Genomic DNA, 26,951 nt, shown 5'->3' on the forward strand with positions numbered 1-26,951 from the left:
TGTTGCCTTTATAAATCTCAGTGAGTATGTGTATGCATGTGTGTAAATACAACAATATATTCGTGCATTTATTTGCAACCAAAATGCTAATGACTATGATAATTCGGTTAAAATGTCACAAATATACGCGCCGGAGCAAGCGCTACATGCCAATTCATCAAAACAAATGGCAGCAACAACAGAAATACACATACATACACATCAATATGTTAGTTTTATGTACGAGTATGTGTTTATAAATATTAATTATTCAAATCACAACACAGGCAATGTTGCATTTCTCTTCATAAATCCTTTTTAGTTATAAAATTAAATGCTAATGTTTACATTTTGGCAATGTTGTTATTGTTATGCATTGTTGAAATAATATGTTATTATTTTGCAAATTTTTTATGCATCAAAAATCCGTCAAATTAGCATACTTATTTGAATTTGCATGGCGTGTGCGAGCATTGTATATAATTCTGAAATATTTTTTGTTTTGGTTTTGCTTCTCCTTTTGTGCAAATTCTGCATTATGAGCTTTGAAGCGGGCGTAACGGCGTGCTGCTACAGTGCTCGCGAATATACCGAAAAGGAAGTCATAATTTTACGATTCGTTGGCATTGACTGAATTGATTTGCAAAGAATTTTGCGTTGAAAATTTGCATGAAATGCAAAAAAAAAAATAAAATTAAAAACCTGACTGTTTTCTCTACGCCTCTTTCCGCACTTTCTATGTAGCTCTATCTTCTGAATTTGTAAATTTTAGAATTTTGGTGTTTTAGTAAGAACTTTGGGCGGTTCACACAATCGAGTTGATTTGAATTTTAATTCAACGAATGATAGTGTTATGTTTTCCTAAAAAATACATTTTTGTATTCAATTTAAATTTCGACAATTATTCAATTCTTGAAAATTATTTTACGAAACAAAATTTATAATTTTTTTGAATATTCCAAAATTAGTTTTGTATGTTTTTATACAAACAAAATTTTGAAAAAATAATTGGTTTTCGAGTTTTTTCTTAATTATGAAATGTAAATATTGCACTCACTTTGAAATAGATTCGCCGTAGATTCGAGTATGCCGCGCAGACTATTGGTATGGTGATGCAACAGACGTTCAAATTCGCCAGTTGACTTCTTTCTTAGCTCCAATTCGGTTGAATTCGTACAGCAATGGCCGCCGCAAAGAGCACCTGAAAGAGTAAACGGAAATCATAAATAATTGGAAAGGACTCATTGCTACGTGGAGATATAATATTTAATAAATATATAAATTTATATAAAATAAAATAAATTTTGTTGAATTTATTATAAATATGTAGTTCCAAATAAGAAGCTTTCAATGCTCTATGCAATTGCTGACTCTTCATAGTAAACCCCCTAAGGAGAAATGGCACTTGTGATATGTACTAAATACTAAGCGTCGGAGCGTTCATTTGAAATACAGTAGATTTTGTTTGGAATAAAATTCATCTGTAGTTTCAGTTGAAAAGATTTTCATGGTTTTTGAAGGAATATTGTAAGTGATTAGTTTCTATTTATTTTGAAGCACTGACAGAGATTGAAATGCTAAAATTGAGAGATATCAGTAGGATCTAAATAATATCGATGATTTGCCGAATAAGTTTGCGGACCTAGTTCAGAACACTTCGAGAAACATATATAAGTAAAATTTCTGCATCTAGTGGGTGAGACACCAAAGCTTCTCGCGCCTCGAAATTTTTCGTCAAAAATGGGGAATTGCATCATGCTTTCAGCAACAGAAGTAGTATATTTTACAAAATGAATTATTTTATTATCGAGCGTACTGTGTGAAAAACTAAAGCCCACCGTCAACAAACTGATTGGACCTTATCAGTGTGGCTTTAGACCTGGAAAATCGACAACTGACCAGATATTCACCATGCGCCAAATTTTGGAGAAGACCCGTGAAAAGAGGATCGACACACACCTCCTTTTTGTCGATTTTAAAGCTGCTTTCGACAGCACGAAAAGGAGCTTCCTTTACGCCGCGATGTCTGAATTTGGAATCCCCGCAAAACTAATACGGCTGTGTAAATTGACGTTGAGCAACACCAAAAGCTCCGTCATGATTGGGAAGGACCTCTCCGAGCCGAGGTTTCAGACAAGGTGACTCGCTATCGTGTAACTTCTTTAACCTGATGTTGGCAAAAATAGTTCGAGCCGCAGAGCTAAACAGAGAAGGTACAATTTTTTATATAAGTGTACAGCTACTGGCGTACGCCGATGATATCGATATCATTGGAAACAACACCCGCGCCGTTAGTTCTGCTTTTTCCCGCCTGAATAAGGAAGCGAAGCGTATGGGTCTAGTAGTGAACGAAGACAAGACGAAATATCTCCTGTCATCAAACAAACAGTCAGCGCATTCGCGTCTTGGCTCCCACGTCACTGTTGACAATTATAACTTTGAAGTTGTAGATAATTTCGTCTACCTGGGAACCAGCATTAACAGCAACAACAATGTCAGCCTGGAAATCCAACGCAGAATCACTCTTGCCAACAGGTGCTTCTTTGGATTGAGTAGGCAATTGAAAAGTAAAGTCCTCTCTCGACGAACAAAAATTAACTCTACAAGTCCCTCATCATTCCCGTCCTACTTTATGGTGCAGAAGCGTGGACGGTGTCAACATCCGATGAGACGGCACTAGGAGTTTTCAAGAGAAAGGTTTTGCGGAAGATTTATGGTCCCTTAAACATTGACAACGGCGAATACCGCAGAAGATGGAATGATGAGCTGCATGTGTTGTTCGACGACATTGACATAGTCCAACGAATAAAAAGACAGCGGCTACGCTGGCTGGGTCATGTTGTTCGAATGTACGAAAGTGCCTTAGCTCTGAAAGTTTTTGATGCAGTACCCGCTGGTGGAAGCCGAGGAAGAGGGAGACCTCCACTCCAATGGAAGGACCAGGTGGAGAAGGACCTGTCTTCACTTGGTATTACCAATTGGCGCCAAACTGCCAAAAGGAGAGATGCGTGGCGCGCTGTTGTGGACTCGGCTGTAATCGCCAGTCAAGAAGAAGAAGAAAACTATTATAATAACACAAGGCTATAACTATGTTCCGCTGTATTATTGTAGCTTTCATCTCTTTTTTCAGTCGCCAGTCGCCAAGCTTTCGAGGCGGAGATGCCATTATTAGCGCGCAAATTGAATACACGCACACAACTAAAGCTAAAAATACAAGTAGACTGTGTTGAATGCAAAAATAGAGGAAGGAGAAGATGAAAAGGGCGAAATTGGAAAAGTGTGTGCCACCACCTGGCGCTAATAGGTGTCAAGGTGCGTTTATGTTACTGCATCGGGTATTCGGGTGGGCGACGGTGTTTTTCAAATTTACTGCCAGGCACGTAGTTGCCATACAATGCAGCTGTGTATGAGTGAGTGCAGCGCCTTTTTGCCTGCATAGCTTTTATATCATTTTTTTGACATCGTTTCGGAGTATTTCCAAATGTCACTGCAATATGTGGCACACATGAGCCCCATGAAGGCGCAATTACTTTGCAACATAAAGGTGCACATATGCACACTCGGTGCTTTACTTCTGCGGCAACTAACTGCAACTACAATAACAGCAATACAACCAAATACCAAAAATACTCGAACGTCCTTTGTGAGAGATTTGCATGATTTGCTTAAAAAGTGTAGCCGAATGCAACACTGCGTCTACTCGAGTTGCAACACGACCATCACATTGAAATTTTTGGCAAATCCAGTGGAAAAAGTGTGAACGAACACAGTTGTTAACTGTGAGTGAAGTACCGAAGAGGCGTAAATAATAAATGACGGCAAACACTTAACCTTGGCCGGTCCGAAATGAATGCCCGAGTGAGCACGTTTGCAATAGTGGTTTAAGGGTCATGATTTTTTCTGAAGTGAATATGGAATATAATCATGTATTTTTCTGACATGAGACTTGAGAATTCGCTAGTGCTTTAAATATTAATGGCCATCGAGGCGACTCGGAGTTCTTAAACAAATTCGGATCTTCTGACCACGGGGTCTTGGTCTTGAATTAAATCTATCCGATAAGTGTGGCATGTGTGCCTCATGCTGTGTTGCTGATTACATTAATAGGAGCCAGCATGGCTGAAAAGCTTATCTAAAGGTCCGTCTGAGCGCTGTCCACCCGAAAACGTGGACCAACGAACCGCTAGCTGACACATCTGATGTAACAAGGAAGCGAGTGCTAGTTGACTCACTATCGGCTGCGGTTGCTTGGATATTTGCTCAGTTAAGGCATGTCAGGGTCGCTGTTTTGCATCGTCGCCACATGCAACATGAAATTCGAATTGAATTTAGAATTTTTTTTTCAACTGCCATTCGCAAAAGGATCTGTCGTTTGTGTTTCTAACTTAATACGTTTCCAACTGTTGTTGCACATACTCGTGTGGAGGAATATTTGTATTTGTATCCGTATCTGTGTCTCTGTCTGCTTTTAATCGGGTTTCAGTTGTTGCTCTTTTATTGGTGCAGAATACATGAAAAATGCAAGTATTTGATAGGCGGGGAAGTCGACGTCGAGTGTGCATTTTTATGCGACTTGTTCAGACATTTGGGCGCAAATGGAAAGCAAATCAAGCGCCACAGTGCAAAATGGAAGCGTGCAAGCGTGCGGGCAGCCGACGAGGTAGGAAAAACGTGTTGTCGTGCTTCAAAGCAATTTGATACTGTTGACAGAGCTCAGTGAGGGATTTAAATACGAGTATGTTGTATAAGGTGAACCATAAAGCGTATTTTCAACCATTAAAAATTTAATTAATTCTGGCATCTCATAAGAACCACCGCCAAATATTGGGATCGGAAAAGAAAAGATAGACAGTTTGAAAGCCACAAATATTTGAAGACATGGGAACGGCCGTCATATTGAGTGACACATACGATGATTTTCGCAAGAAGTTCGGAAAAGCAACCACTAATAAATATTTTTTTATATTGAAAACAATTTTTATTAAAACAGTTATTATATGTACCCCCCTGTATCTACATTATTTGAATTATTCTATATTTCTTTGGTAAACAACTTTGCAAACGTAGAGCAGCTTGTCGAACCAGAAGTTTGCAAGTCAGTCGCCGTCTTTATCCTTTGCAAAGCCAAGTGAAAGCAAATGCATTTCCAAAGAGAAGAAAGAGCTTAGCAGCAGCTCAAAGAACGTTTGGTATTTGTATTAATGCAATGCGCCGGAGATTGGGCTGTTTCGGGCTTCCTAATTTCGTTTTCTTTATCAACTTTATTGCATTCGTCGGTTGAAGCACACTTCGCTCTTCCCTAATCTCTTTGGCCTTTGTGGTTTGGCATTTGGCAAAGTTTTGAGGACACACTCACAGCTTAAATATGCTGAATCAGCACAGTACCAAGTATACAGGTAATAAACATTACGTTGATGTTTCTATCTAAAAAAGAAAGTTTGTTGGCGTCGTTCGGGTCGCAAACAATTTCGAAGTTTTCTTTCGCTTTCAAGATCGTGGAATAATCTTTAAAGATGGTTAGTCAATGCAGAAAAATAACAACTGAGTTCAATAAAGATAGTTTCTTGAAAATAAATTATAGAAGTTTTGAAGGTTAAAGTAAAGAGCGCAAATATGAATTAAGGTTAAAGTAGTCAAATCTGTTTACTCTCTTCGTCCAAACTGCGATTTTGGTGGACTGCTTGAAATGGGGTGGGAAACAAAGGTTGATTCAAATCGTCTAACTTTACAAGTTATACATCCTATTCACGATGCTGATTGTCTTTGTGAGCATCCGAATTTAAACGTTTGACATCCCGAAAGAGTTGGTATCATTTATAAAGAATCAGGCTGTTACTTCAAATAAACAGGAAGATTATTTCGATTTCTAAAGTTTAAACGGACTGTGACAGTAGAACCTATCTGTAGTTGGTAAATATCAACCGCTGTGTTCTACCGGGGTTTGAATTTTGGCATTTCCTTCTACCAGTAAATCGTGTTTTCTCAAGTAACAAATCTCCACTTGTGTTGAATTACTTAATTTTAAAGTCTCTCAAAGCAAATACATATATATTCAACTAAACTTAAACTTCTCTTAAGCATTTAAAATGTAAATATAAAAGCTTTAAGAATATTAAACTTTATCCAAGTGTTGTCAACTGTCGCAACACATTTGCTAATTGGATTACAAGCGGTGAGTGCACTTGGTGTTAGCGCGCGACACTTGACACTTCGTCGCTGAACTGTGTCACTGCGCTCGGCAACAAAGCAGAAGCACAAAAAACATTTGCAAAATTAAGAAAATACTCATCTAAAATACGTAGATAAATTGCATGGCATGTGCGCCTAAATGTATGCATGTGCGAACATTTTTCTTTTTCTGCTTATTTGTTTGTGTTTATCATATGGATGTATGCCATTACATGTATTCGTAAGTAATTAGGTGCGAAAAAGTAGTCATTGTCGCATAAAATTTTATCATACTCTGAGTAAGCAATGTACTTATGCTTCTATGTATCAGTATCATTAGATTTGCAATTTTTTTAAAGGATTTTAATTTCGTTCAATACTTTCCAATATTATAGTTATATGATGAAATTCTGGCATTAAGGGTGTTTGAGAACTGGTTGATAGACATGTTCATTCAGTGTACAAGCTCGCTGTGTTTGATCGAAGGTTTCTGCGGCTAATTTGTTGTCTGCCACATGTTGGCAATTACAATAATTTGTGTATATTGTTTGGTGTGCCGCAAAGCTTGTTTCACTGTCATAACAATGTCGTAAATATTTCCACAGAGAATCGAGGAAGAGAATCATTAGCGCGCACAGAGCGCTTGAGGTTACAAGCGGACGCCACAAGTCGGAGAAGAGCATATGCAGCGATAATTTTATAAACAAATATATAGAATATTGCGATGCAAACGATACATTAGAAAAAGGTATGTGTGTTCATAAATTGACTTTCCGAGTATGTCACCAGTAGCAGTTAGCATATTCCATGTATGTGGCATGAATTGCGAACTGAGTGAGGAAAAGTTGTTTGGAAGAGCGCCACCGCGTATTCGCCTCAAATGGCAGCGGTGCGCTGCGGCGTTGCATGCCACACAAAATTCCAAACAATGCAGGCAAACAAAAAAAGAAGAAGCAAATTGGAGTGTTCCATTTTTGCACACGCTTGCAAGCAACACAAGCAAGAACAGGGGCCAGGTCGCAAGTGAAAATGCGAGTCAACGAGTCATGAAGTGAGGTAGTCAGCGGCAGTAACAATATACCGTGCCAACAACAAAACAGCTATAAGTGCTGCAAGTGTGCGTAGCAACATCATAAAAGTGGTACAAGTCAACGTGGGCGCACGGTACTGTGGAAGGATGTGCTGCAACTTTAATGTGGCACGAAGGCCAACTCGAACACACACACTCGTACTTGTTCACACCAGCGTGCCTTATGGCAGTCGACTGCGCGATTTACCACAACGCCACAACACCGCTTGTCGCAGCGCGCGATTGTGCAACATAATTTAAATTCTGCTGTTGCGGCAAGCGTAGCCACAACTACAACAACTTTTGGCATTAAGCACAACTGCATAGTTGCAATAACAAATGACAGCGCTATTGTTGCGTGTTTTGTTTACAAACAAACAACTTTTTGGCGGTGACAATACGCGGCAGGGCTAAAACAAGCACATCGCGCCGCACAACGCGTATACAAAAACGCGCTTGTGTGCGTAACAATCAGATTATGAAGCATTTATGACGCGATGTTACATCCATGGCAAGGTACAAAAGCAACAAATGAGCGCGTCGGCACACTTTTGCAACGTTGCCACCGTTGCAATTTCGCGCGCCTTTTGGCAATCCATTTTGCATTTCCATTCATTCATACGAAATGAGCTCGTGCAAAAAGTAGAACGCGCATAGTAGAATGTGCATAGCGGATGGCCCCAGGATGTTTGTTGCTGGGTGACAGGAAATGCCGCGGTTGGCGCGCCTCTAAGTATGCCTCGCGCTTTGCGATGACTAACAAATGTGCAGCGGAAAAGGTACTTTCAGAATGAGACGCAATTTCCGTTTGGTTTCGCGTTGAATAACCGTAAATGCCGCTATGAGAAAAGCTTACGTAGGTGTTTAGTGTCGGAAGTTTATTGAAAATGAAATAATGGGTGAAGGTTCGTAGGTTAAATTATTATTAATATTGGTATCGATTACTTTGTTGGTCCTTTTTGGACCCTGATACCGCTTATTGCATATCTTGAACATAGTTGCTAATTCAGAAACAGAGAGAGTGAGAGGGAAATAAAGATTGGGAAAGGGAGATAGGGAGAGAGTGAAAAAAGCAACGAGACAGAGAGAGGTGCTATCAGAAACCAGAGAGAGAGAGAGGGAGAGAAATAAATGAGAGACAGAGAAAGAGAGAAGAGGATATATGAAGAGAGAGTCAGGCAAAATTCTTATAGGATCCTCTTGCTAGGAACTCATATGTCAATGTAGAAGAAAGGTTTGAACTGAGGATTGAAGGTTTAAGGTTTAGACATTCCCAAAAAGTAAGGTCTCATAATTTTGGGTGCTTTACAGAAACTGGATAAGTTTTTCGGCTGTCATGTGGTGAAATTGATGACCACAGTTCTTTTAATACACGACAAATTACCTTACTAGACTACGCTATAGTCTGATGCTGAATCGATGGAAAACTATTTGATTTGGTCACGACGAGAGGATGAGTGAAAATTGGTTTTAAGAACTATGACTCTTATTTTTAATAACTTTAACAGACAACTTGTCTAAATAAGTATCCGCATACACCATTAAGCGCTTTTATTAGGCGATATTTGTTTGCCTCCACTCAACACTAACAATTTGGAATGCGAATACTCCGCCACACAGTCTGCCATAGTTGGGATTTCATTCACCTATATATTGACACACACGGAACACTGCCTTACGCAAATACGTATGGACGTATTAATTGGGTTATTTGTTTAATTTTTACCTTGTTTAACTACATATCTATTAGATCGCCTATACGGGTTTGGTGCGTTAATGATGCCATTAAAATAATTGAATGATTGATAATTGGTGAATTTATGATGTGAGAAGTGAGGGAGTGTATATGAGAGAAGGAGCGTGATAGTGTGTTAGTACACACCCTGTCGGAATAAAAGGAGAGAGAACTGGTAAAACTTTGTGCTAATTTATACTGGTTCGAGCTAGTCTAAAATCGAGATAAATGACATTGTAAAGGTTGAAAGAAATATGAGTTTCATGAATAAGTGTTAAATCCATTTATTTTCCTACAGGGTATGCATACATAGGTGTATATAATGAGGATATTTTGAAATATTAGAAGGCCTAATAGAAAGTGAAACTTATTCATAATACGAACAACTTGCTGCGGCTTGGCAGCCGACCTGGTGGTGCAACTAACTATGAGTTAGCAGGCGTCCAGCAGAGCAATGTTGCCAGTGCAGTGGTAAAATCTACATATAGAAAGCTATGCATTTATGCAACACGGGTGGTGGGGGCTATGCATATTTATATGTTACATAAATGATGAAAATGGACGACTTGATTTTCCATTTCGAATATTGCCTTTTGTTGATCAACATTTAGCCATGGCGGATGTACAACATGCCCACCACCATCACCCACCTTATGCAAACAAATGCATGCCACAGATATTTGTTAGTCCACGTTTATGTAAGAGTAATTTCACTAATTATGCTGCTGGCTTAATTAGGATTCTGTGGTCGCATGCCAGCGTTGCACAAACACAAGCACACAAATAAACATACATATAAGCCCAGCAGACGCCCAAATAATGCAATAGCAGAGGGTGGGTGTGGCAGAAGTAACGAATAATGAGTGCACTTCAATGTAAATGCGATTCATTGTTAATTATTTGTTTATAGGGTCTATGTGCTGTGGTTGTCTGTGAGGGTTGTGAAAACTGCATTAGCGGTGGGAGATTTTGGGAATTTTCGAAACAAAATAATCACGCCTTTGTGTGAACCATGTTTTGGCTGGTTTTGTTTATTTAGCCATTCGTTCAAATTGTATGCTCGATTTGGCAAATATTTATTTGGCTTTAATCAAAGACATTACCATAGCATGATTTTCGGATTTGATATCATATTAGTAGAATACAATGAACAACACGAAAGCGGTGACAATGAGAGAGTGGCGCATTAATTTAAGCTAAGGGCTTGCCGCTTTGTATTAGTAGAGACACTATGAATAATTCAATACCGAATATATTTTAGATATAATAATAATGATTGTGAATTCGTTTACAAAGTAAATATCAAGTAAAGGGAGTGAAAAAATGTTTTATAAGGGAGAACATTTCACATGGCAGGTATGTTCTTTATATTTATACATCTTTCTCCTTTTGATTTCTTCAAAATTATTGTCCTCATCTAAGGATCACTCTTATAATTATTTGCAGTATTTCAAAAGGATATGTAAATGGTTTTTAAGAAAAATGCTTTATAGATATTTGATTACACTAGTCCCTTGCTTTTAAAACTAAGTTCTTAGAAGTATGAGAAAATGGGTTATGGGATCAATTTAACACGATCTGGAACATTTGGGATCTTGGGAGTATATGTTTGCATATACGTATATTCTCTATACGAAAGTATACGACCATATTTTCTCAAGATATTCTAATATTTTCAATGTTTTTCACAGACACAAAAAAATGGGATTTATCGACGAGCTCGATCATTAACAATCTTAATGATTGATAATATTGTGTACCCCTGCTGCCTTTTGGGAACAACCAATACCTTGTTGACGACGAAATGAATTTGCAATTCATAAAAGATCTTCTTTAAGTTCGCCGATCAAAATCTCGCTAGTGTATTGTAATACGTTTTAATTTATATTTTCAACACTCGTAATTGTTCGTAAGTGTGAAATTACGTGTAAAAATGTTTATTACAAGAAAGTGAAGATCAGTGAAAATTTGCATACGCCGCAGCACCTCAAGGATTGACAGCAGACAGATGGGTCGCCGCATTTGGTATGCCAAGGCAGTGCATTCGTCATAGAATTGCGCACAATTTGAAGTGGATTGAAACGGTTTGAATGCAATATTGAAATGGAATCGAATGAAATGCGCAATCGCACATCAAGCGATAAATGCATTTATATAAATATATTGATGGTTACATAGGTACATATTTACATATAAATGACTTGAAATGCGGATGCATATTAATAAATATATTTATATATGTGTGTGTGGGTTTGTGAAGGACCTGGGAATCGGACGCTGCATAAGTGTGATGAATTGGAGCCGAACAGCTGCAAGTCAATGCAGTTCGCCCCCCGGCCGCACCCCAAATTTATTTTCAGTGCTTATTGATACTAGAGTATGTGTGTATTTGCACTCATTAATAAAATAAACGTGTGAAAAATGAAATAATAAAAAGATTAATGAAAAATTGTTACACATTTGTATGTCAAGCAGACAAATGGAGAACTGCAGACAACAACAACAAGTACAATGGATCATATATGCATTCATAAAGTGTCTGCCATATGTATCGTGCCACAAAGACGTGCTTTGTATTATATTTATTTATTTTTTTCCACAGAATGCATATAATTTTGGACTAACTTACATACTGACACATCTGTAAATGTATTTTTGTGTGGCTGTGTATGGAATGCGCATAAGCAGCGTCCAACCTTTAATTGCATTGTAACACACAATGAGTTAAGGATATTGATGGCTTGATGCGATTCCATTGAAATGTTTTGAATTTACGGAAAAACTCTGTATATATTACTAATGAATACAATATAATTAAATGCAAAGAAATCAGACTTTGACCTTCACATGTGTGAGGTGCATAATAAACTTGATTTATATTGGATATATAATGATGTGCAAGTTTTAGAAACTGTTATAGAAAAGGTATACTATAGTCTTGGTAAGCTGAAGAGGATAATGAGTGTTTATTTGATGCCTTTTTTAACAACATTGGTATAATATTTTTCTTTTCTAATAATATTTGATTATACCAGTCTAAGACATTTATATCACTTTTATTTGTGATTAAAATGGCAAGGAAGCACGATATTATTGTAAGATTCCAATGTATATGTTATTAAATTGTAAAAAGTGTTTTATTTTTTTCCTTAAATCGCTCAATTCAACACTATGAAAATATTGTATTTAACAATGCAAAATGAATATAATTAAGTCGTAGACAAATCACCAGAAATTCATTAAATAATAAAAGGTCGTCTCACACATTTATTTCTGCCTTTTGATACGATATTTATGATCACAAGTATGAAATTGGTTAGAAACTTCGAGGCAATTCATTCTTTAGATCTCTTACGTTTTATTGTCCCTTTCTGTCAACTGAAAAGTTTGAATTTTCGCTAAGAATCAGTGCAACAATAATATAATAAAACAGTAGTCGGTTAATTTATGAATCAAAACTTATTTACTGCTCAAAAATAGTGAAACTGTAGCTTCCACTTTGAGTTGCACACATGCTAACCTTTATTTGTAGATTATCGATAAACAAGTTGACAATAATTTCAGTGTTGAAACAGCAATAGAAATATTGTATTAGAAACTAAACAAATATCTGTAAGATTTATGCGGCCATAAATTATCTCAGAGGCAACGTGAACTATATTCTCCATATGTTTACATATCCTTTGATATCTGTATAAATGTGTGAGTGAGTATGTGTCTTCGCATGTAAACAAGCAGTGCAGTCTTGTTTAAATAAAGATACTTGTACGTTATGCATTTGAAGGTGTAAAGTCGATTGCAATCGGCTGCCACAAGTAGTTGAATAGTCTGTCCCTTTGTTTTTCTAACACTTGAGCGTTCTCATATCAGCGTTTTCGCTGACGTATAGACAGATTCAATATTCCCTTTCGTTTTCAATGATTTTAAACAAATATAATCCCATTGACAAATGTAAAGGTAAATTTGTATGTAAAAATACAAGTAGACTTCGGACTAGTGACGAAATGGGTGCATTTAGGTTTTGAGTGGTAGAATTATTAATCAATGCGCCTAGATGGATTTATTTATTTATTTTTAATTTATTAACATATTTACGAGTATATCGACAAAAAAATGGGGTTTGGTTCAAATGCTTCAAAAAAATAAAATAAATCATGATCTTAATGGTAAGCAACATTCATGTTTTACATCTTCATTATTCTTATTTTTTATATACTGAACCATACTGCAGACCAACTATTTTTGTTTTCGAAACTGTAAAAAACCTCTCGTAAAGCGATTATTCACATTCAATTTGAATACTGTTTTTTTATGGAACTAGTCAAAGCCTAATACTGCAATGTTCATCTGACTGAGGCTATATGCATGTAGTATATACATACATATGTATGTATTTTTAAGTACATATGGCCCAATATACATAGCAGACTTCGTGATAACATGAATTTATTGGACTTATAAATATAGGACTCCTAGTTGACTGCTATTGTTGTTGTAGAAATTACGCTATATACTATTGTTGTTTTAATTTATAATATTATCTCATCGCTGATATTTATTTGTTAAACATGCAATCATAAAAGCCGGTTAATCTTAGATAATACCAAACCAAAGAAAAAACAAAAACCTAAGAAGTAAACACAATTCTAGAGGACATATGAGTGTGTGTGTGTAGTTCCAATAGATAGTAGCTATTTGCTAACATTTTTCAAATAACTGTTTTGTACTGCATGTAGTAGTGCGTTTGTGTGTGTGTGCCTTGCAGAGATAAGGCCTGAAAACTCCAAACGGAGAGCAGTAATGTTTTTAACCGAATGAATAAATCTGTTGGCCAAGAGCAAGAGCGGGATGTGCATCGCTTCGGAGAAAGGGTAATCCCCTTATAGCTTTGGCTCATAAAGTGGATGACATTTTTATGACAACAAAATTTATGAGCAAATATGACTATCAATATATAAATACATAATATACAAGCATACAACTCTTGTGCTAGATGGATAATTTTCATATATAAATGTATGCATGTTCGTATGTATATTTAAATATGAAGTCGCGTTCAACTAAAAGTTGAATACCCGCAAAACAATTTGTATTTTGTTATTTCTATTGTTGTTGATGTTGTGTTATTAGATTGTAAAGTGGCTACGATTTCAGTTTAATTACATCTTTTATATTTTTCAACTTATTTGACTACATATATACATCTGTATATACATATGTAATATGCAGAAATGCAATGCTCATGTGAACATGGATATATGTACATACATTTACTATAAATCGCTGTTAGCCGGTGTTTCGAAAATAAATTTTGAAGATGAAAATTGCTGACAGCTACTTTAGTTTGGTTCTCAATGTTGTTGCCTTTAATCTTGCTGACATTGACATTGAAAAAAGTTACATTTTTATGTTACAAAACATATAATATATTATTTTGAGTTATCTATAGTCTTACAGAAAGAAATAATCAAAAAATAAATAATATAAATATTTATTTTAAAAGAAATAAATAATATGAAAAATGCTTTGTAAAAATATTTATCTACTAAAAAGTTAATTCTGTGAAAAACAAATTCATTATTTTTATTAATTATCACTTAATGCGAACTCTACGCTTCATTTATTGTGTTTATTTTTTATTTCAGTCATATAATATATAGTTCGTTGACCACCACTTCTAATTATCTTATCAACTTAGTTCAGAAGCAGTAAAAGCCAAAAAAAATTTAGATTTCTTTAAATAAAAACAAACATTTAGTCGTGTTGCTGGGTATATTTATAATAAATAATTTGTTTGTACTTTTCTAACGATCAGTCACACAAAATATTATGAATGGCTTTCAATTGTACGAAAATAATAACAAACTGCCTTTTGATAATAAATTTCTTCGAAAATAATTTAATCAAAATTACAGTAAAGTATTAAATTCGAAGTGAGCAATTCCGAAAATTTATATTTAGCGCTAAATTCATTGAGATAATTTGATCAATTAGGGGATAATACAATCAAAATAGCTGATGATTGTTTTTAGCAATTAAGAATAAGTTTTTATCTCCTATTTTTGTATGGACTGAGTACGATTTCATTTAACTATTGTATTTGTATTTTTTATAACTGATTTGATTTAGTTTTTGAGCTTTCTATTTTTTTCTTTATTTAAATAAATTCACATTGCAATTTTCCACTAATTACACAACTAATTAAATTTATTAATTTGGATATTGTAAACGAATGTTTAATGAGCATAAATTGATAGCGGTTTCAGATTTTCATATCAAGTGTTGAGCATGAAGAGTTTGCGGTTGCACCCGCACATTTAAATTTAATTGCATGAGTGAATCTGTAATGGATTATAATACTTTGTAAATTATTTACACAAATTCTTTTTTTAATTACTTAATTAAGCAAATAATTTAAATTTCATACTTTAATCAGTGTAACAAATCCAAATTTTTCAAGACACGTATAAGCATTGGAAAAGCTAAAGCTTACAAAAAGCTACACAACCAAATAACGGAGCCTACAAAACGCACAAAGAAATACCGGTTAGATTGTGACTCTTTTATTATTGTATAAATGAGTGAAAAAGGGAGTAAGTGAAGCTCTCTAATAGCCTTTTCACACAGCCAAATTGATTGTTCAATTAAAATTTTGATTGAGAAACCAGTTATTGCAATTCACACTGCCGGCTACTCGATAACACCGATCAGCTAGTATACATTTTTGTTTTTGCTTTTCATAAGAAGTTGGTAGGTTTTATCAGCTGATTGTACATATATATAATTACAAAGACGCTCTTTGTCGCAGAGTTGCATTTCATTTTCAAGTCGATTAAAATTCAATTTAAAATTTATGTAGATTTTTATTTTGTATGGTAAATCGATCTTAATCAGCTTTTTAATCGAGCAGAGTCCGGTTAGTTGATCAATTAGCTCATGTGTGATGCTATAAGCCATCTCTGATATTGAGCAATCAATATACTTTCATTGCAGTTGTTTATATTCTATTATGCTTAGAATAATTAGAGTTATCAGTATCGGCAAAGCTTTTAACAGCTATATATATGTATCGACTACATAATTTATATGAAGACTGGAATATTTATATACACATACTATGTTTGTACGAATACATAACTAGTAACACATAATCCTTAGCCTAAGTGAACGGCTGTCTTAGCGCTTTGACATACTACATATATATGATGCAACAACAATCAACTATGTGGGCTAACTTACTTTGTTGCAATGCGTCATAACGTAAGTCACTGGCGAAACATAGTTGTAGGCTGTTGAATGACACGTATTGTCATCATTAATTAACGTATTAATTTTACTATCTAAGATATGAGTGTTTGTATGTATAGTGTATGTAAGTGGTGTGTGTTGTATGGAGTGGCTTCAAAGTAAAGGTTGTGTTGCAAGCAAAATGCGTTTGTGTGTCGTGTCTGCTATTTGTGTCTTCACATAAATTTTACAAATGACATATTTGACACCATCACCCCCACGAAATGATGTTATGCACCGAACGGTGGCTTTACATGTGGCATATGTATGTTTATAGGTGATGCAATGAGGGGAGTGACTGAAGTTGCTATACTTAAACGGTTGTGTGTGTGCGCCTACTTATGGGCACAATTTATGGCAGTTTTGTACGTGTAAAAGGTATTAACAGCGGCGCTGACGAATGGCTCGAATGGCTGACAGCGTCAGTAGTGGCAGCAACAATAATAATAACAACTTTAGCAACAATTTTAATAAAGTATTGCATGCAATAAATAGTAATTTAAAGGCGAGTGTGGGATATTCGTTGAGATTTGCGGGTGAAAATAAACGTATATAATTACATACATCCCTTTACTCATTTATACATTGATCCACATATAATAAGTATGTCCATTTAAGCTCCTGTTGACAACTTCTCGGGTATCGCGGGGCTTATTGTTTGATCAAAACCTTATTGCTAGTTGTCACAACAAAACAACAACAAGAACAACAAAATTGAAACTTGCAATCAATTTGTCAGCCACTTCACCAATTCAACCAACACCCACATATATGCAAATTTTCACGCGCTGATCCTTTAGCTAAGCGACGTAATGGGTTGGGTGTTTGTGTGCGATTTAAGAGTTCAAGCGCTTGTGTGGAGAATTGTGCGATGAATAATTATTTATTTCACAACACTCTGTGGCGCCAAAAACAACAACGTGATTGGGGATTTTAATGAGAAATGCAGCAGGCAAACAGCTGTTTTAGCAACACAATAAAGTTTCGGTACAGTAGTCACCGCTTAATTGGTGCCAATTTGAGTGATTTGTCACTTTCTTTATTAAACTGATCCTGAATTCTCTAAATTAGCTTATTTTATATACCAATGGGCTCATTTAGTTGCTTAATTTACTCAATTAGCAGGTATATTTCATAGTTAATTGACTAAGTTAAGGTTCCAAATGTTTACCCTATAATCCAATACATAGGGAGATACTTTTAATAGACTAAATTAGGTGGAATCTGCGTGATATGTCTTTCAGTGATTTCCACCAATAAGTTAATCGAACATTTTGCATAATAATTTCAAGTAGACAAATGTTTGACAATTGCCTTATTGGGATGGCATCCCTTATGTTAATTGAACAAAAATTATTGTAAATGTTCCAGCTAAATTAACAAGAGATCACTGTACACCATTTTTATATAACGTACTGTAACGATTTCATTTATGCAGCAGTTGTTGTTATTGTACAACAATTTTTAATGCATTTTTTGTGTAATTTTTATTTTATTTTTTCAAATTAAATTGACGAGTAATTACTTTAAGGCTTGAAGGCAATTTTCGCTATTTGCATAATTAAATACTAAAATGAGCGCATAAAATAAACCAGTTGCAAATAAAGGGCAACAATAATGTAGTGAAATCACTTAAATTGCTATTTGTCGCCATTGCGATGAAAATTAAAATACATAATGGCTCCATTTAAAAAATAATAATAATGAAATACGTGGACAAGTCGTTGGTACGCGAAGATTTTCATTAAATCATTATTATTGCTTTTTTGAAAGCCATTTCAAGCTAAGTGTAGCTTTTAATAAAAATTAATGGAATATCGATTGGCCCATTTCGCTAAATTTCTGTAATAAATGTCGTTATGCCTTTTCAATGACTAGATACAGAGCAACGAAATGACGTAAGAAATATGAAAATATTTTGAAAGTAATCACAACAAATGCCAAATCTAGTTAAATTCAAACGAAATTAGTTTAAGTTGGCATTTATAATTTCCATAATCCGTTAGAAATAAATTACCGAATCAACATAAATTATAGCGGCGATGTTTTAATCAAAACTTAGAGCGCATAATCCTTACAGATTTCCATGCAGCCGAGTGGAAAATGTCAGATTAATTATGCAACGCACGTCATGCTGCCACTTAATACGAAAACTTCGCTGACATTTGTCATTGACAAACAAAGGCTAGTGAAGGCGAGGCCGGAATTTACTAGCAAACTTCTAAATTGAATTCTTCGTTTATATTTTCAACGCGAAGACTTTATTTTTATTTTGTTAATTTTGTGCGTTTCCCTTTCGTTTATTACGCAGACGAAGAAGAGAGCATAAAAAAAAAACAAAAAAGTCTGCTACTGTCTACTGTTGCACTTTCACTTGCAATTTAAATGCTCAGTAAATAACGGTGAAACTAAAGTGCAAACTTGTGCCGATCTCCGCCCCTTCTCCCTGCCACTCCACATTGTCACACTTTGCTTGCATTTCATTATACCTCAATCTTTTCTGTTGGCAACACAGTCTTGCCTGCAGCAACAAAAGCAAATGCATTCGCAATAACAAAAACAACAACAACAATAACAACAACAACGTTACTAAGTCTACAATAAATCGCAAATTGTCGTGTTTACGCATTTTACATGATGTCTTGAGCAATTTTACGACTTTGTGCAGTTTTGCCACTGACTAACGGTGCCCGTGCAACAGCCAAAACTCTCCCACGTCAACATGCCAGTGAGGGTAAAGGGTGAAATATGTGTGCGTGCAACACACCTCGGAAATTAGTTTTGTTGTTGAATGGAAATGAGTTTGCACGCCTAATCCACACTCCGTTACTACATACCACACCCGCTTGTAGTTCCACCTCCTCCTCCTGCAGCTTCTGCATTAAAGTGTTTCATTTGCGTTGTTTTGTTGTTGTTGTAGTTATTGCTGTTGTGTGATTGCCTGCAACACAATAAAGTCTTTAAAATCTTCGGAAGCGCATTGTGCGTAAACGCATTCATGCACACGTCCCTAAACAGTTGCACGTTCGCATGCTGCACGCGGCTTAATGCCAAAATGGCTCTATGGTTGGGTGTATGTGCCACGTTTCAGATTTCCACATGCTAACTTACCATAACATCACAATAGCTATAGCATATCTTTGTCGTTTTCAAAATGACTTTTCATGTTTATGGGTATATTACAGATGTTTACTGATGACGTAAACCTAAATTGAAGTATGGGCGAATTTTCAGAAAAAAGGATTTATTATAAAGATAGGAACACAATTTTAAATTCGAAATAATATAGTACAGACATTTGTCAGGAACCAGAACTGACCAAAACGAACTAGTTCCGCACCTATTATATATTTCCCTATTAACCGTGCTGTCTGCTAAACGTTAAACATTTTTATGAGCTTTTTATTGCTGTAAAAGTAAGTTTTATTATGTTCACATACGAGCAGTGCGTGGCATACACAAATACGCTCTCAAATTTAACAATTTACATACTCATGGGACATATGCATGCGCCGGTAAGCGTTTATCTGCATGGCGAGTGTTAAAATGTTTAAATTAGTTTCTAAATATAAACGCAATCAGAGTAAGCAACATGCAACGTGCCATAATAATGTGGAACGGCTCGGACGTGTGTATGGATGCATGGCAATTCACATGCAGCTAATAAGTGCTGTTCATATTAATAGGTGCAACACACATCTGTTTGTAAATACATATGTAAATTCTGCATGATTTATGCACATGCAAATATTGTTAGCTGTTTATTTATTCGCGAGTTGTTTTCGTGCCACATGCTCATATACCCTACATATGGAAGCGAGTAAGTGCTACTGTTTGTTTAACACGCGTTCACCTATTTGTAAGCACATAATTTCTTAATTTATTGAAGAAAATTAACCAACTGGTTGGGTGCAGAGAAGATCAAGAAGATATCTGCTGAAAGTTCATTTTAAATTTCTAATTTTAGATTATATATTCCTATTTGTAAGAAAATGTGATGTTGCATTTACAAAAAATTTCAAATATTTGATTTTACACTGTTTACTCTCTATTTAAAGAACTTTCTAGATATGTTTGACGGAATTTTGAAAAATACCATAAAATTTACTGATGTAAATTTAAGCAAATCAAAGTGTTGCAATATTTTCATTTCAATATAAAACAAACCGAGATCCTTTCTCAATTCGCTTTCACTTTTTTAGATCCATCGACAGGAGGTATCCCAGCTTAAGTGCTTACCTGAAATGAAATAAAACCAAATATTCAATATTTTTGCAATTACATAGATTAAATAATACATCTAATTTTAAATTAATAGTTTATTGACAATTTGGGACATAATGTTTATCCAAAGCTTTGTCTATAAAAAATTAGTGAAGTTATATATGTTTAATGGCGACGATATTAATACAAAGAAATATAAACCATTATTAACGACAAAAATTTAATAGATTATATTCAGTACATTGCAAAAATTACACTTTATCGACCGAATGCTTTGGAACAGCAAATTGTCCGTCAAGCTGTTTCAAGTCAGGTCAAGTTGTTGAATAATTTATTTATTAATAATAATGAATTTCTCAAAGTATTGTTGGTTCCAAAGTAAGTTTCATAAGTCCCAGATACATATGTATATGCAGCCACTTAATAGTATGAGCTTATACTTAGAAAAAAATCAAGTTCCGTAAATTATGCCTTCAATGTGATTTTCATATTTAAATGTATTACTTTATGTATTATTTTTATGTAACAAATATTCAATAAGAATTAATTAAAACACGTTTTGAAACAATTTATAATGTACGTAATTATTAATTGTTTACGTGAAAACGGATTTAATTTGATTTAGTCTTTTAATTGCACTTTTTAACAATGACAAACAATGCAATTATTATGCAGCTTAATTCGAATTTAATATTAAATAATAAAAATATTATTGAAAGTTATTATAATAAAGAAGCATTACAACTGATGCCTATATTTTTTATTAGAAACAGCTTTCGTGAGTTACCTGCTGTGGCTAATGAAATATTGTTATTTTTATGTAGTGACAAAATAATTACTGTTATTACAGATTTATTATGATAATGTTTTTAGCAAAATGAGAAATTGTTTGTTTAATTAGTAATGAAAAATAATTAACTTTTATATATATATTTTTTGTAAGTGGCAATTGAAAACTATGACCATATATGCATGTACATATTTATTTTTTTGATTTATATAAAAAGTGAATAAATTTTTTGTACTTCAGTTCATTAATTCAGTAGTTCATTAGGCCTTTCAATTTTAAATTTTCTATTATTTATAATTAATTTCGCACATATTTCTGTGTCTACTGACTCAGTCAAACCACGATTGCTTTTTTATATCGAAAATCTATGATAAAAGACACTGTAGGAAATACATTTCAGCGCTGGTAGTGCTAACTGTTAAAAAATAATTACTCATTGTAATGCTTTCGCAGTTGTTGGTGCCTGTCACTGGCAGCCAAATGGCGCGTAAATTAAAACGTTATAAAACTGTCACAGAGCAGCAAACAGAAAATTACTGACAAACTTTAACTTTTTTATATTTTTTTATGATAATCTGAATCAAAATAGCTCATACTCTAAAAGTAAAAGTAAAAAAGAACAGCAAGTTATTGTTGTTGTCAAATAGCGAGTGCGCTAGTGTATAAGCAATTTATCACGCGACGTGCAACATGACACGCTGCTCATTGCATTATTGATAGCTGATAATTGGCAATTGCATTCTCGTTTGACGCTAGCTTTGCGCACAATCGTATGGCAACTGTGTTTTTTTTGATTTCTAATGTACAGACAGACACTTTCACATCTTTTACTAATTTTATTCAGCAATTTTATTGTTATTTAAATAACAATGATTTGCATCAGGGAGGTGAAAGGTGTTTTATAAAAGTTTTCCCTACAATGAAAACAAAAGTTGGCTAGAGTTGAACATGACGAGGTCTCTTGTATATTTCGTGGCAAATATAAAACTGTGTTATCTTAACCGGAAACAAAACTAACTTAAAGCAGAAAAAACCTTTGAACCACCTCCACCAAATTGAGTACAACTCATATATGTATATTTCTTCTGTAAGCTTTCCACCGTATTTTTTACAAAACAGGTCCCCATGTTTTTTAATTGACATACGTACATAATCGATGCGATCTATACACTACTGACTTACTTATGAATTAATGCACTTTCTAACCAAATAAAATAATGCCAAACAAAAATTCCACAAAACAAGAAATGCGTAAGCAAGAGACAACCCATAATCAAGCACAGAAATGATATATGGCAGAAACTTCAAAAACCGCATTTTAACCAAATCACCGGAGATCATAAGTTGAGGCGCAGTGGTAATAAAAGAAGGCACAGGTAAAATACGTCAAAATTAAGATAACGGCAACCATGCTGATGTTGTATAAAACTCACATTACGATGGCAGCAGCCGGCGAGTCGACGGATCGAGCTGATGTGAGCGCCATAAAAGGAAATCGAAAGGAATTTCGCGGCGAACAACTTCGCATTGCGCTATGTTTTACTCTCACTGCTTTGCTACGAGGTGAGGCTTCATTAAATATTGGAAAATATTGCAAAAATTCAGTTGCCACGGTAATTTTCGTATACGCAGCGTGGGTAAATGAGTGGGTCGAAGATTACAGGATTACATAAAGTTTTTGTTAAAAAAAGGACTTAATGTGTGTGGACAAGAGGCTGTAATGGATTCATTGAAAGTTGTAGAAACGTGTAAATACAGTTGCGAATACAGTCAAAATATATAATCTAAAAACGAACAATTTGAAAAAATGACAAATGTAAATGTTGAAAGTAATCGTTGTAATTAAATGAGATAACTGAAAAATGAAAAGTAAAATAAAAAAAATTTGAAATGTAAAATACTTCATTAAAGCGCGTACGTACATGATACAGAGCTACCACGCATAATGCTGCAATAAAAAATATGTACCAAAAACACAACAGCAACAAGCTGCAGCAGTAATTTATGCAATCTTTCATAAATAATTCAAAAGCTGCGACGCATGCGCATGTGCGTTGTGTTCGATTTTGTTGTATTTTCGAAGCGTTAACTTTGTATTTTGCTCAAAACTTTATATTTTCTACTTTGTATGGTTTTTCCTGATTTTTTATTAATTGCAATTCGGCGCTGCGTCTCTCCACACATATTGATATAGAATATTTTAAATCTTACATATAAATACACACATACATGCTTGCATCACACGCAATTTTCGCGTTACAGTAACACATGCTACAACAAACACGTGAGTGGAAAGCGCGCGTCTGTGCGGCCTTTTTATTGCATTGAGCTGACGGTGCGCAATGCCTTGCGCCTTGCCAAGCTGACGGCGCTCTCATGCATATTTTGAGACGTGCGTCCCACGCAAATTTTCCTCAACAAACTGGATTCATTGAAGCCATACTGATTTTAGCGTTGGAACTCTCCGCGACCCGTTGTTGCATAGTATGCGCGACATTAGTTGTGGCACACACTGAAGCATAGACAGACAGACAACTACATTTGACACACACACATACATAATTAGACCGCGACTTGCGAGGTGCGAACGAGGAGGCCAGCCAAGCAGCCATCCAGCGACAATTCATCGATTGAAAATCTAATGAAGTGCGAATAGGAGTGCGTAAAGTGGGCTGTGCGCGCACCGGCCACGTCGTAGCCAAGACACTACGCGGTCGCGTATTTTAATAGTCGCGAGCTGACAGTCGACGAGTCAACCCAATGCGCACAGCAGTGTCACACGCGCTTACTGACAGTTTGTAATACGGCATGTCGCCTACTGCAAGTGTCAACGCCATTGATTTTTTGTTGTTACCTTCGCTGCTGGTAACCGCATATTTTGAGACAATTGCTCAATCCATTGGCGCGTGCGCACATTGCGTCTCCGTTTGGAAAACTTTAGCGAAGCATTTGGTCATGTGATAGGTTCGCCGCCATTGCGAAGGCGTTGTCTGCCGCATAAATTCTATGGATGTGAAACCATAAAGTGAGTACGGAAAGAGTGGACGCTTATCATTGACGCGGCTGACAAGCGGCAGGACGCTATGTGGCTTGTGAACAGCTGATTAAATGAACCTATTAAATTCGAAATATGTGGCGCGGCGAGTTTGTGCAACACACATATGTGGGCAAGCTTGTAACGCTGTTAGAATATGTTAATATTTGCTTAAATATGTGCGTCTGTCACAGTTTTTAATTAAAATGCCTGTAAGCGCACTTCTAACGTTTCCTTTAATGCATTGCAATGTTTCACTCGATTAATTGCGCCTTCCCCAGTGTAATTCGCGCAGTGTTAATAGTTCGCCGCCCATATTTTTGCCGCCTGCCGCTCTTGCCGCGGTCTTAGCTTGTGCCACTCGTGCCGCTTGCGTGTAATTAACGCCATTATTGTATTGCAAATAAATTAATGACCACTTGTAAGTGCATTAAGATGTTGCCTTCCGATACAATTTGTATTAACATGCAAGTGCCATAATGAAATATTGAAATTTATGTGGTATGCGTTATGACAGTTATGTTAAATGGGCAAAAAAAAAAAAATGCAGCAGACGGAGTGAGTAAGCGGTTAAAAGCATTTAAAGTAAATTACAAATAATTTAATATTTTCTAATCTTGATTGGGGTATTCAGACTCTGAGCTAAAAATATTAAAAATAAAATATAAAAAAAATGCATTTGAAATAATAATTTTAATCACCCTCATCGATTTGCCATTTCGCTGCTCGCTAAATGTATGCGTTGCTGGTTTGCCGAAACTATTTATATGTCAAAGCAACAACAACTTAAGTGAGTAGAACTCATATTGAGCGAATTCATATCGCGAGTATTTCTTTTATATTGATTAATCATATATGTTAGCTACGAGAATATTGATATAAGAAACTGTCATTGCATTTTCGAGTGTTCAATTGCGAATAAACGTTCGATTGCACGTGGCAGTTTCAATAAAGTAAATGTATAAATCAATTCACTGAAATGAGACGAGCTTCGCAACTGGCTTGACAACTTTGATATGCAATATATTAGAGAATTCCGATTTAGTTATAAAAGTAATTTAACATGTGCATTTACATACATACATATTCATGCCTGGAGAAATATTTACACACACCTGCTATGTTTTTTTACACTTATAAATATTCAAACTGGCATTACGCGGCGGGTAATTGACGGGGAGACATCGATTACTTGCTGATTGCAGAGCTTCTTAATGGATCAGGTAAAGTAGATATAAATATTTTGCTAATTACAAATTAATGAAATGGTTGAAACGGCTTGAAACGGCTTGGCAGGTGAAAACGTTTGTACTCAGTAGAAGAGATGTTATTGTAGATACTATACTATTTTAGTAATAAATCATAAGGGGTGAGAGAGAGTACCTACCACTTATCACCTTATCCTTGTAATCAGCGTCAGACTAACTAACTGAACCACAGAACTTTTTTTGTACTCATTTAAAGACCTGATTAGTCCTCAATATCTATGGATAATAGAGCGCTCACTGTATAATATATTGCCCGTCACTTGAAGCCTTGCAGCTCAACTGATGGCCACGTGACCATCCACGTGGATATCATATTTTAAAGCCACTTCCACCCATATTGCAAAGAGAAAATTTCAAAGATCGCAAAGACCTTGACCCTGCTCAAATTCTGACATATTTTCCTTTATTTAACTTTAAATGTTAACTTTCTTGAAGAAAGCCGCAAGTTTTAATCGGATTAACCTCTCTTAGACGATTAAACTTAAATTGTATTGAAGAATATTGTCACAAATACAATGACTTCTTGAAATTGAACTTTAATACTGCGCTTTCTGAGAAAAGCTTAAACCATTTGTTATCTTCAAATTGAATTCGTTAAATAAATTCCGGGTGAATGAATTTCACAATTCTCAATGTGGAGGAGAAGCGGAGAGAATGAGTGTAATAATATTTGGTTGCACGCTTGTGGGCGCTCAACGAAGCGAAATCAATTTTAACTAATTGGCACGAAATCGCCAGCGACCAGACATAGACAGCAATTAAATTTGAAAGACATACCTACACACATACGAACAGACTTCTGTGAGAGAGAGGAGTTAGTCAATGTTATCTTGAGGCGAAATAAATATTTATAACAGTATAAAGCTGTGTGGATATATATGTGTACTATTAGCTTCGTGTATATCCCTTGGTATATGTATTGGCCGAAGATTTCTCGCTTGACTTCTTGCACAACGAAAGCCGAACAGGAAGTATGCAACATGACCAAGTGTTTGTTGGTGTATAAAGGGTGGTTCGCGGAGGAGCAAAATTTTCAATAAAAGATAAACAGATACATATGGGAAGCTGTGCGATCAAATGCTTAAATTCATTGCACAGGTAAAATAAATGAAGGAAAAAATACAAGAAAAATGTTGAAATTTTTTGTTGCAATTGTCATTGGCCATGAGTTGAGGGTGCGAATTGAAATAAAAATACAGTTGGATGGCGGCTTGGACTCAATAGACTTGTGGTGAGTGGAATCCCAAGCACGTGCAGATATGTTAGAGAGTCCGACGTCCAAATACAGAATAAAGTTTATATCAGAAAAAGCCATGAGAAAAGGGTACTAAATAGGACTAGTTGAATGTTTGGCTTGTGGTGGGCACAATATTTGCTGATAGAAACATGGCATATTA

The 26,951-nt window shown here is 35.4% G+C and overlaps 1 protein-coding gene across 5 annotated transcripts in view; it reads right to left on the reverse strand.

Annotated features, from left to right (window-relative positions):
- LOC105219966 (division abnormally delayed protein) overlaps positions 1-26,951 on the reverse strand; it is a 279,272-nt gene that overhangs the window by 167,058 nt on the left and 85,263 nt on the right. For 3 of the 5 annotated variants that reach the window (XM_054230183.1, XM_054230185.1, XM_054230184.1), the window contains exon 3: positions 1,037-1,180. The exons of the other annotated variants lie outside the window; for them this stretch is intronic. In XM_054230183.1, coding sequence (XP_054086158.1) covers positions 1,037-1,180 — 144 coding nt within the window. The remainder of the gene's footprint in view (positions 1-1,036; positions 1,181-26,951) is intronic. 5 annotated transcript variants of the gene reach the window in all.

This window comes from Zeugodacus cucurbitae, chromosome 4 (genome assembly GCF_028554725.1).
Source record: "Zeugodacus cucurbitae isolate PBARC_wt_2022May chromosome 4, idZeuCucr1.2, whole genome shotgun sequence".
NCBI classification, from domain to species: Eukaryota; Metazoa; Arthropoda; class Insecta; order Diptera; family Tephritidae; genus Zeugodacus; species Zeugodacus cucurbitae.